Genomic DNA, 12861 nt, shown 5'->3' on the forward strand with positions numbered 1-12861 from the left:
TCAGAGGTGATGTTTCAGTGGTTTAAACCACTGTGGATTTTAATATTAATCACCAGGGACAGAGTGAAGCTCAGATGGAGTCTTCATCTTTCAGGGATTAGGTAGCAGGCGGTGATCAGAGATTTCTCATCAGTTTTGTCCCTGCAGTTTAACAAGATCCTCATCACAATCAGCCGCGTTAACCAGATCAGCAGCAGTCCAGGTTTAAGACTCCAGGAGTTTCAGGAGTTTCAAGCTTCTGACCAGCGACTCCAGAAAGCATCCACTCAGCCACCGCAGCTCTGTGGGCCAGAAAACACCTCTGTGTCTCTGACGTCACTGAAGCTTTTCAGTCAAGCCTGATGAGCAGGATTTTATTATTATAGCACTGATCTCATTCTTCACCCGGACTGGGACATTTCTCTCACACACACACACTATACACACACACACTTTATACACACACAGGCTTTATACACACACACACACACAGGCTTTATACACACACACACTTTATACACACACAGGCTTTATACACACACAGGCTTTATACACACACACACACACACACACTTTGTACACACACACACGCACACATACACACTTTATATACACACTCTATACTTATGCACACACACACACAAGCACTTTATACACACACATACACACTTTATATACACACTCTTTGTACTTATGCACACACACACACAAGCACTTTATACATGCACTTCATACACACACACACTCTTTATACACACACTCATTATATACACACACACACACACTTTAATTCAATTCACTGTATTTATATAGAGCTTTTAACAGTGGATTTTAGAGAGAAATAAAAACAGAATAAAAAAAGTTTACAAAGTTTTAAAATGAATGAATATTGCACACTGCGCGCACACACTTTACACACTGTATACACACTTTACACACACATTACACACATTCACACTCTACACACACACTTGGACTATACACACACTCTCACACTGTATACACACTTTACACACACAGTTTATTTACATAAACTTTACATACACATTTCACACTTGCTGTGACATCACTGTGATATCTGATTGCTGTTGCTAAGCAACTAGCCGTAACAGCACATATTTTCACACTGAAAATGTTCAGCACCGTAATGTGGAGTTTCCACTGTAACAGCCCTGATTCATAACCCTGCTTCTACATCACACATGTTCCTGTACCCCGGGGGTAAAAGTGGGGGTTTAGAACACCAGAACCCAGCTCAGGGTGGTAGGGTTTTATTAGCCTGTTAGGGGTGGTGGTAGCTCAAGGTGGTAGGGTTTTATTAGCCTATTAGCTGTGGTGGTAAACCCTATTAGGGGTGCTGGTAGGGTTTTATTAGCCTATTAGCTGTGGTGGTAAACCCTATTAGGGGTGCTGGTAGGGTTTTATTAGCCTATTAGGGGTGGTGGTAGGGTTTTATTAGCCTATTAGGGGTGGTGGTAGCTCAAGGTGGTAGATCAGGGTTCAAGCCCCAGCACTGCCAAACTGGAACTGTTGAGAAGAAAGAATTTCACTGTGCAGTAATGTATATGTGATAAATAAAGACAACTTAACTTAACATGGCTCTAGTCTGTTGTGGCACAAACATCATGGTTCTGTTCTGAAATGCCAGGTAACATTGCAGGGTATCCATGACACATTGATTATTTTGCTAAAACAGCATGCCGCTAATCATGGTAACTCTTTCCTCTTTGTATATCATGATGACACCGTTAATCAGGTACAGAACGTGAGATTTACCTGTACATCTGTCCTCGGTGCAACACTACAGCGGAGGAATCGTCCGCGTCCGAGCGAGTGATGATGATTAACACCACGCTGCCGTGTGATTGCAGGTGTGAGCACGTCGGTGCCGCCGGACAGCTCCATGGCTCAGTTTCAGGAAGTGATGCGTCAGCAGCTGGAGAGCTCCATGCACAGCGAGCTGGAGAAGCTGTTGAACACGGCTAAAGGAGCAAACACTGAGGTGAGTCTTTTTACTCATCTACTACCTACTAAAATAAAACTAACAAAAAAAAAAGAGAGAGAGAGAAGAAACTTGTTAGCTCGGTTCATTTCTTTTTCCAGTTAATTTCATAATATGACCTTAAGAGGAAGCAGACTCAAAAGGGAACCTCATGCTCATTTGGGTGACACCAGACACTGGAAAGTGATTATAAATGATTATAAACACCAGGGAGTGTGATTCTAAATGATTATAAACACTAGAGGGTGTAATTATAAATGATTATAAACACAACAGAGAGTGATTATGAATTATTATAAACACCAGAGAGAGGGATTATAAATGATTATAAACACCAGGGAGTGTGATTATAAATGATTATAAACACCAGGGTGTGTGATTATAAATGATTATAAACACCAGGGAGTGTGATTATAAATGATTATAAACACCAGAGTGTGATTATAAATGATTATAAACACCAGGGAGTGTGATTATAAATGATTATAAACACCAGAGTGTGTGATTATAAATGATTATAAACACCAGGGAGTGTGATTATAAATGATTATAAACACCAGGGAGTGTGATTATAAATGATTATAAACACCAGGGTGTGATTATAAATGATTATAAACACCAGAGTGTGAGAGAACCGGATCTGTGCTGCGACTCATACCCGGGTCCGCGCTTGTTCAGGAAGTGACGTAACCCGTGTTTGTGTTTTAGCCGATGATATCATTAATATCATGAGTGACAGGAGCACACTGTGGGATATGGAAGAGGTGTGTGTTCTATAGCATCAAGTGACCAACACTGCCATTCGGACCACTGCAAACGTCCCCAGTGTGAAAATCACCTACACTTTATGTGCTACAGACACTGATACTTGACACAAAATATTTTTGGAGATGTTTTGTAGGTGAAAAAACAGCTAAAAGGATTTGTTTTGATTGATGGCTCATCCTGTACTAGTCTTCTTTTGGCTATTTTAGGATCTTTCTAGACCGTGTCCAGTTGTGTCTTGCTCTACAGTAGTAGCTCTTTTTCGTCTGTTTTTTCTCCACACACACTAACCCCTTTTTCTAAACCCGGTGGAGGCAATTATGTCACATTTTTTGGCCTGTGAGTAACGTTGTTGGGAATGTGCACTTTTTTTTTGTGGTGTAATGTAGTGGGGGTTTTTTTCTTGAAGCACCGGGGGAATAAGAAGTAAATGAAAGCAAGACATTACAGAATCCTTTTCCAACAGAGTGAGGCATCGTGCCATCATGTTTCTGTGTCACTGAGGTTAGGATTACAGCACTTGGATTAAACCGACCCCTTTAGCGATGCTTCATGGGCCAGTTGGTGGTTCCTGGACTCCATTTTGAGACTGTAAGCTTTACACGACAGTTTCAGAGGGTTTATAAAACAACAAAAAACACACACTTTCACTTTCATTTAGTGGATATAGACAAAGAAAACTTGTGTATGAAACAAAACCAAGAACACAAGTCTGAGTAAGTGTACCTCTGTGGAAATACAGAGGCTAGTAGGGCTAGCGGGTTTATGAATGGTGTATACCTGGGGAGAGAGAGAGAGAGAGAGCGAGAGCGAGAGAGATACATGGAGAGAATCAGAAAAGAGACCCAGAGAGAGAGAGATACATGGAGAGAATCAGAAAAGAGACCCAGAGAGAGAGAAAGAAGAGACCCAGAGAGAAAGAGAGAGAGAGAGAGAGAGAGAAAGAGAGAGAGAGGAGACCCAGAGAAAGATACATGGAGAGCGAACGAGAGAGAGAGAGACCCAGAGAAAGATACATGGAGAGCAAGTGAGAGAGAAGAGAGAGCAAGAGACCCAGAGAAAGATACATGGAGAGCGAAAGAGAGAGAGAGAGGCCCACAGAGAGAGAGAGAAAGGTTTAGGGCTGGCATTAGTATCGCTTCGGTAACCATGGTAACGGTGTAAAGGTTTCCAGGCTTCCATATGAGATTCATTCATCTTCTGTAAGTACTTTATCCTGATTTGTGGATCTGGTGACTATCCTGGGAAACTAGGGGTGAGCGAGTATTATGTACACACACACACACATTCATATAAATATATATCAAGAAGCACTCGAGTGTCTAGGTACTGTAAGTTTTTTGGGAGGTTCATAGGATTCTTTATCCTGATTTGTGGATCTGGTGACTATCCTGGGAAAACTAGGTGTGAGGTAAAAAGACAAGTATCATACACACATACATACATATTAATACATATTGAGGCGCACCCTAGAGTCTATGCACTGTCAAGGTTTTGGGAGGTTCAGAGAAATCTACAGAACCAGTTTTGAAACCCACAGGGACATGGAGAGAACATGGGAAATTCCACACAGAGTAAACCGAGCTCTGGGTGGAACTGGGAACAAAAAATGAGCCAGAGGTGAATATTAAAAAGTGGCTTTAGTAACTGTGATAAAGGCTATGAGGTTGTTAATGTCCGTACATGTAGCGGGGTTGGGATCGTATTAGCAAAAGTACATACAGTATAAAGAAACAGAAGTTGGAACACGTGTTTAGACCGAGGTGTGTGTGTGTGTCTTACACGCTTTAAATTAGCTCCAGAAGAGCTCGCCATAGTGACACATACTGAGCTAGTATGTAAGTCTGAGTTCTCTCTCTCTCACACACACACACTTATGCATTAATGTACTGGCAGAGATATACTGCGCTCCATGGTCCACACCCGTCTAAACCAAACACCATCTGGAAGAAACAGAGCTGGTGCAGTGCGTCGTGTGTGGAGACGTAATTCCAAATATGGTCATGATTTTCATGACCTTGCTGTAATTAACCACCACACCTTCACCCTTCACATCTCATATTTACTTTGTCACCACATCAGTACTTTGTGTATCACACTCAGGCTTCAGTCCATGAGGTACATAGAGACCCGGGGGGGATCCAGAGAGAGATGCAGAGAGAGAGAAAAGACACCCGGAGAGAGAGAAAGTGAGAGAGAACAGAGACCCAGAGAAAGAGATACAGGAAGAGAGAGAAAAGGGACCCAGAGAAAGAGAGTTATAGAGAGAAGAGACCCAGAGACGGAGAAAGAAGAGCACCTTAGAGAGAGAGATTGAGAGAGAGAGAGAAAAAAGAGAGACCCAGAGAGAGAGATACATGGGCGGAGAGAGAGATACATGGAGAGAGACAGAAAAGAGGCTTAGAGAGAAAGAGAGATTCACATGGAGAGAGACAGAAAGGAGACTCAGAGGGAGGGAGAGACTTGGAGAGTGAGAGACCCAGAGATGGAAGGAGAGAAAGACGGAGAAAGAGAGAGACTTGATTTTGATCCAGCTGTGAATGGCTTTAGCGTCATCAGGATGTGAACTAGCGGTCTCCTGATGAAAGGAGAGTGGTTTTCTGCAGCGTGTGTGTGGATGCAGATGAAACACATGTAACGGTTCATGCTCAGATCCTCCACACACTCCGTGTTTAGTCTTAATGATGTTTGACGGTGATCTGATTCCGCGTGTCAGCCCAGGGATCTTTATGAAGCAAAGCCTCTTTCATAAGCTCCTTAATGATGAAAGGATTAAGTAGGATTAGTTCGTGTACCGGACAAATAACATTCACGGAAAAAAAACGGAATTGGGATTAAATCTGATTAAAATGCAGAACTTCAAAGAAAGAGAGTAGATATATAAAAAAAAAATCGGTGAAATGATGAGCCTTTAAAACCCCAATAAAGTTCCATATCACTGCCTCTGAAACCCTTCTGAAATCCTGTCTCTCTTATTTTCCACAGATCTGTAAGAAGGACTTTGAGGGCTTTAAGAAGATCTTCCACAGGTTCCTGCAGGTGAAAGGACCTTCAGTGGAGTGGCCCAAAATCAACAGACCCCCGGAGGATTCGGTAAGAGAACCCTGTACTGAGCTCTTGTGCTTTTTTGAGATATTATGGATATCAAGATATGATTTTTACACTGATTCGTAAAAATAGAAAGGGTTAACGTTCACAGAATGTGTTTCTCCCCTTCGATATATTTTTCTAGACATGAAGCGAAAGTATCATCACATCAAGTTTTGCACAGATATTTTTTAAACGCAAGATTTGCTTTAATTGTTTTTAGCTATTTCATAATAAATAACCTGTTTATATTGAAATGAGAATCTTGGCATGGTTATATTACATTTTCATCGCAGACCCAGAGAGAGAGAGAAAAGAGACCCAAAGAGAAGAGACCCAGAGAGAAAGAGAAAAGAGACCCAGAGAGAGAGAGAGAGAAAAGAGACCCAGAGAGAGAGAGAGAAAGAGAAAAGAGACCCAGAGAGAGAGAGAGAGAGAAAAGAGACCCAGAGAGAGAGAGAGAGAGAGAGAGAAAAGAGACCCAGAGAGAGAGCGAGAGAGAGAGAGAAAAGAGACCCAGAGAGAGAGAGAGAGAGAGAAAGAGAAGAGACCCAGACAGAGAGAGAAAGAGAAAAGAGACCCAGAGAGAAAGAGAAAAGAGACCCAGAGAGAAAGAGAAAAGAGACCCAGAGAGAAAGAGAAAAGAGACCCAGAGAGAAAGAGAGACAGAGGAAGAGAAGAGCCCAGAGAGAAAGAGAAAAGAGACCCAGAGAGAAAGAGAAAAGAGACCCAGAGAGAAAGAGAAAAGAGACCCAGAGAGAAAGAGAAAAGAGACCCAGAGAGAAAGAGAAAAGAGACCCAAAGAGAAAAGAGACCCAAAGAGAAAAGAGACCCAGAGAGAAAGAGAAAAGAGACCCAGAGAGAAAGAGAAAAGAGACCCAGAGAGAAAGAGAAAAGAGACCCAGAGAGAAAGAGAAAAGAGACCCAGAGAGAAAGAGAAAAGAGACCCAGAGAGAAAGAGAAAAGAGACCCAGAGAGAAAGAGAAAAGAGACCCAGAGAGAAAGAGAAAAGAGACCCAGAGAGAGAGAGAGAGAAAAGAGACCCAGAGAGAGAGAGAGAGAGAAGAGACCCAGAGAGAGAGAGAAAGACAAGAGAGACCCAGAGAGAGAGAGAAAGAGAAGAGACCCAGAGAGAGAGAGAGAAAGAGAAAAGAGAAGACCCAGAAGAGAGAGAGAGAGAGAGAGAAAAGAGACCCAGAGAGAGAGAGAGAAAAGAGACCCAGAGAGAGAGAGAAAAGAGACCCAGAGAGAGAGAGAGAAAAGAGACCCAGAGAGAGAGAGAGAAAAGAGACCCAGAGAGAGAGAGAGAAAAGAGACCCAGAGAGAGAGAGAGAAAGAGAAAAGAGACCCAGAGAGAGAGAGAGAAAAGAGACCCAGAGAGAGAGAGAGAGAGAGAGAGAAAGGAGACCCAGAGAGAGAAAGAGAAAAGAGACCCAGAAAAAGAGAAAAGAGACCCAGAGAGAGAGAGAGAAAAGAGACCCAGAGAGAGAGAGAGAGAGAGAAAAGAGACCCAGAGAGAAAGAGAAAAGAGACCCAGAGAGAAAGAGAAAAGAGACCCAGAGAGAAAAGAGACCCAGAGAGAGAGAGAGAAAGAGAAAAGAGACCCAGAGAGAAAGAGAAAAGAGACCCAGAGAGAAAAGAGACCCAGAGAGAGAGAGAGACAGAGAAAAGACACCCAGAGAGAGAGAGAGAAAGAGAAAAGAGACCCAGAGAGAGAGAGAAAGAGAAAAGAGACCCAGAGAGAGAGAGAAAGAGAAAAGAGACCCAGAGAGAGAGAGAAAGAAAAGAGACCCAGAGAGAGAGAGAAAGAGAAAAGAGACCCAGAGAGAGAGAGAAAGAGAAAAAGAGACCCAGAGAGAGAGAGAAAGAGAAAGAGACCCAGAGAGAAAGAGAAAGAGACCCAGAGAGAAAGAGAAAAGAGACCCAGAGAGAAAGAGAAAAGAGACCCAGAGAGAAAGAGAAAAGAGACCCAGAGAGAAAGAGAAAAGAGACCCAGAGAGAAAGAGAAAAGAGACCCAGAGAGAAAGAGAAGAGACCCAGAGAGAAAGAGAAAAGAGACCCAGAGAGAGAGAGAGAAAAGAGACCCAGAGAGAGAGAGAGAGAAAAGAGACCCAGAGAGAGAGAGAGAGAAAAGAGACCCAGAGAGAGAGAGAGAGAAAAGAGACCCAGAGAGAGAGAGAGAGAGAAAAGAGACCCAGAGAGAGAGAGAGAGAGAAGAGACCCAGAGAGAGAGAGAAAGACAAGAGAGACCCAGAGAGAGAGAGAAAGAGAAAAGAGACCCAGAGAGAGAGAGAGAGAAAGAGAAAAGAGACCCAGAGAGAGAGAGAGAGAAAAGAGACCCAGAGAGAGAGAGAGAGAAAAGAGACCCAGAGAGAGAGAGAAAAGAGACCCAGAGAGAGAGAGAGAGAGAGAGAGAGAGAGAGAGAGAGAGAGAAAAGAGACCCAGAGAGAAAGAGAAAAGAGACCCAGAGAGAAAGAGAAAAGAGACCCAGAGAGAAAAGAGACCCAGAGAGAGAGAGAGAAAGAGAAAAGAGACCCAGAGAGAGAGAGAGAGAGAGAGAAAAGAGACCCAGAGAGAGAGAGAAAGAGAAAAGAGACCCAGAGAGAGAGAGAAAGAGAAAAGAGACCCAGAGAGAGAGAGAAAGAGAAGAGACCCAGAGAGAGAGAGAAAGAGAAAAGAGACCCAGAGAGAGAGAAAGAGAAAAGAGACCCAGAGAGAGAGAGAAAGAGAAAAGAGACCCAGAGAGAGAGAGAAAGAGAAAAGAGACCCAGAGAGAGAGAGAAAGAGAAAAGAGACCCAGAGAGAAAGAGAAAAGAGACCCAGAGAGAAAGAGAAAAGAGACCCAGAGAGAGAAAGAGAAAAGAGACCCAGAGAGAGAGAGAAAGAGAAAAGAGACCCAGAGAGAGAGAGAAAGAGAAAAGAGACCCAGAGAGAGAGAGAGAAAGAGAAAAGAGACCCAGAGAGAGAGAGAAAGAGAAAAGAGACCCAGAGAGAGAGAGAAAGAGAAAAGAGACCCAGAGAGAGAGAGAAAGAGAAAAGAGACCCAGAGAGAAAGAGAAAAGAGACCCAGAGAGAAAGAGAAAAGAGACCCAGAGAGAGAGAGAGAAAGAGAAAAGAGACCCAGAGAGAAAGAGAAAAGAGACCCAGAGAGAAAGAGAAAAGAGACCCAGAGAGAAAGAGAAAAGAGACCCAGAGAGAAAGAGAAAAGAGACCCAGAGAGAAAGAGAAAAGAGACCCAGAGAGAAAGAGAAAAGAGACCCAGAGAGAGAGAGAAAGACAAGAGAGACCCAGAGAGAGAGAGAGAGAGAAAGACAAGAGAGACCCAGAGAGAGAGAGAGAGAAAGACAAGAGAGACCCAGAGAGAGAGAGAGAAAGACAAGAGAGACCCAGAGAGAGAGAGAGAGAGAGAAAGACAAGAGAGACCCAGAGAGAGAGAGAGAAAGACAAGAGAGACCCAGAGAGAGAGAGAGAGAGAAAGACAAGAGAGACCCAGAGAGAGAGAGAGAGAGAAAGACAAGAGAGACCCAGAGAGAGAGAGAGAGAGAAAGACAAGAGAGACCCAGAGAGAGAGAGAGAGAGAAAGACAAGAGAGACCCAGAGAGAGAGAGAAAGACAAGAGACCCAGAGAGAGAGAGAGAAAGACAAGAGACCCAGAGAGAGAGAGAGAGAGAAAAGAGACCCAGAGAGAGAGAGAGAGAGAGAAAAGAGACCCAGAGAGAGAGAGGAGAGACCCAGAGAGAGAGAGAAAGACAAAAGTGACCCAGAGAGAGAGAGAGAGAGAAAAGAGACCCAGAGAGAGAGAGAGAAAAGAGACCCAGAGAGAGAGAGAAGAGACCCAGAGAGAGAGAGAAAGACAAAAGAGACCCAGAGAGAGAGAGAGAGAGAGAAAGACAAAAGAGACCCAGAGAGAGAGAGAGAGAGAGAGAGAGAAAAGACCCAGAGAGAGAGAGAAAAAAAATTGCTTTGTTATTAGCTATTTCATAATAAGTAACGTGTTTATATTGAAACGTCTTTGAGAATTGTGGCATGATTATATTACATTTTCGTCGTTTCATCTTTTCGCCACTCTTCAGCGTTCTCCGGTGTTAAATCGTGACGTTCCGATGCCAAGCGTGTAAATGTGGACAGGTCTGTCAGTGCCATGAGAATGCAGATATCCAGATTTATCCAAGTTTTTTATTAGGTTTAGCAGGATCATGGTCTCAGAACACACCTCCACCCTTCTACATTCTCATGTCTGGCTTTTTCACCTTAAACTGAAATCCAGTAACGCTTTCCTGAAGTCATGGAGAAAGCAGGAGAAGTGCTGCGGTAGGGTGTGGACTCCCTCACACTTTACTTTTCCCCCGAGTCTGCGTGTTGTTATGACCCACAGCGATGTCACCGGGATCAGTGATGTTATTAAACACCCACTGAGAGCTGTGACACACCGTGAGTGTAGGCGGACTGACATTAAAACCTAGCAGCAACTCACACTTTCCAGAGTGCAACATAGAGAGAGAATGGGGTGAGAGAAAGAGGGAGAGAGGGATTGGGGTGAGAGAAAGAGGGAGAGAGGGATTGGGGTGAGAGAAAGAGGGAGAGAGGGACTGGGGTGAGAGAAAGAAGGAGAGAGGGATTAGGGTGAGAGAGAGTGGGAGAAAGGGACTGGAAAGAGACTGGGAGGGAGAAGGACTGGGAGAGTGGGGATTAGAGAAAAAGAGGGATTGGGAAAGGGATTTGGGAGAGAGGGATTGTGGTGAAAGGGAGAGGAAGAGAGGGATTGGGAAAGGTATTGGGGTGAGAAAAAATTGATTGGTGAGATGGATTGGGGTTAAGGAGATGGAGAGAGGGATTTGGGGTGAGGGAGAGGGAGAGGGATTGGGGTTAAGGAGATGGAGAGAGGGATTTGGGGTGAGGGAGAGGGATTGGGGTTAAGGAGATGGAGAGAGGGATTTGGGGTGAGAGAGAGGGATTGGGGTTAAGGAGATGGAGAGAGGGATTTGGGGTGAGAGAGAGGGATTGGGGTTAAGGAGATGGAGAGAGGGATTTGGGGTGCGAGAGAGGGAGAAGGATTGGGGTGAGAGGGAGAGAGGGATTCTCTCTGTCTCTCTCGCTCGCTGTCTCTTTTTGTCTCTCTCTCTGTGTCTCTGTCTCTCGCTGTCTCTCTCCCTCTCTTTCGCTGTCTATCTCTCTTTCTCTCTCTCTGTGTGTCTGTCTCTCTCTCGCTGTCTCTCTCTCTCTCTCTCTCTCTCTCTGTCTCTCTCTCTCTCTCTCTGTCTCTCTCTGTCTCTCTCTCTCTCTCTCTGTCTCTCTCTCTCTCTCTCTCTCTCTGTCTCTCTGTGTCTCTCTCTCTCTGTCTCTCTGTGTCTCTCTCTCTCTCTGTCTCTCTGTGTCTCTCTCTCTCTCTCTCTCTGTGTCTCTCTCTCTCGCATTGATTTCATCTCAGCAGTGTAGCCCTCAGGACGCCATTTAACACTCAGAATATTGATGTCTGTATTAATTGATGCATTAATTTAGATCAACATGCGCTGTCCTGAAGAGTTTGACTTCCTGCAAGTGGGTGGACATGAGAAGGGAGGTGTGTGTGTGTGTGTGTGTGTGTGTGTTGTTAAAGTTTACACTGGTTATGAAATCTGTAATCCTGTATGTGCCTACACATTTCTGTGTGTGTGTGTGTGTGTTTTACTGACTGTTATCATATAACCTATATATAATGCCTCTGTCTTACACACCCATCTAACAGCTCTATCTGTGTGAACTTCCATTAAATTTATTCCAGAATGAAATAATAATAATTATTATTATTATTATTATTATTATTATTATATTTTTAAATATACTACAATTCTGCTCATTTTTCTATAACAGCTTTATAATAATGCTTTCGTTCGTTCGAACCTGTTATCGTTTCCATGGTAACGGCTCATATGGTAACGATATGTCCTGCTCCACAAAACAAAATATATTCTATATTCTTATAGCTCACATTATATATATATATAATCGTTTATCTCCAGTATGGCTGCTTTGTAACTGGACAGTCGTTGTTTTTTTCCCTCCAGAGAGAGATAAATAAATAAAAAGCCAGTCTGGTGAAGGAGCGGCTGTTTTATAGCTGCTGTAACCTGATAACAACTTCATAGAGCTGTTACACGACCGTAACTGTGACTGTAAAGAGATAAAGGGGAAGACGTCATATTTTAATGAATAAATCAATAAAAATGGTCCACACTGGCAGGTCGCTGTAGTGTTAGAGGAGTAACACACTATGGCGCATGCTGTTAATGGAAAACAATCAACTTCTGATCTGTGACTCGGACAATAAATATCACACCGTCCAATCACTGATCATTTTCCTTTAAGACAGAAATTCATGCTATGGAGCACAACTGAATAACTGAACTGTCTCTCTATCTCTGTCTCTTTCTTCTCTTTCTCTGTCTGTCTCTTTCTCTATCTAGCTCTCTGTCTGTCTCCGTCTCTCTCTCCCTCTCTATGACTTACTCACTGTCCCTCTCTCTCTCTCTCTCTCTCTCTGATTCTTACTCTGTGTTTATCTCTCTGATTCTTACTCTCTGTTTATCTCTGTCTCTCTTCCTTTTCTCCCTCTCTCTCTCTCATTCTCTGTCTATCTCTCTGATTCTTACTCTCTGTTTCTCTCTCTCTTTCTTTCATGTCTCTCTCTGATTCTTACTCTCTGTTTATCTCTGTCTCTCTCCCTTTTCTCCCTCTCTGTCTTTCTCTCTCCTCTCTCTCTCTCACTCACTCACTCTCTCCTTCTCTCTCTCTTTGACACTTATTCTCTGTCTATCTCTGACTCTTACTCACTCTCTCTCTCTCTCTCTCTGACTCTTATTCTGTCTATCTCAGCTGAATATTGATTGACGTTAATAAAGCCTCAGATTAATGCTACAGGAAAACTGAGTGTCTTCTGTTGTGTCCTGCTCCTGCTCCCTCCCAGTGCTGATCTGAGTCACTTCACCTCACCATACTCTAACAGACTCTGAACAATACGTGTCAAATGTAATCCTAGACAAAGAGGCAT

General features: G+C 43.4%; 1 protein-coding gene across 2 annotated transcripts in view; it reads left to right on the forward strand.

Annotated features, from left to right (window-relative positions):
• The window catches only part of ugp2b (UDP-glucose pyrophosphorylase 2b), a 39450-nt gene that overhangs the window by 4124 nt on the left and 22465 nt on the right, over positions 1-12861 (forward strand). For both annotated transcript variants that reach the window (XM_058398887.1, XM_058398886.1), the window contains exons 2-3: positions 1851-1981; positions 5732-5839. In XM_058398887.1, coding sequence (XP_058254870.1) covers positions 1883-1981; positions 5732-5839 — 207 coding nt within the window. In that variant the 5' untranslated portion in view covers positions 1851-1882. The remainder of the gene's footprint in view (positions 1-1850; positions 1982-5731; positions 5840-12861) is intronic.

The sequence above is a fragment of the Hemibagrus wyckioides genome, linkage group LG09 (genome assembly GCF_019097595.1).
Source record: "Hemibagrus wyckioides isolate EC202008001 linkage group LG09, SWU_Hwy_1.0, whole genome shotgun sequence".
Taxonomy (NCBI): Eukaryota; Metazoa; Chordata; class Actinopteri; order Siluriformes; family Bagridae; genus Hemibagrus; species Hemibagrus wyckioides.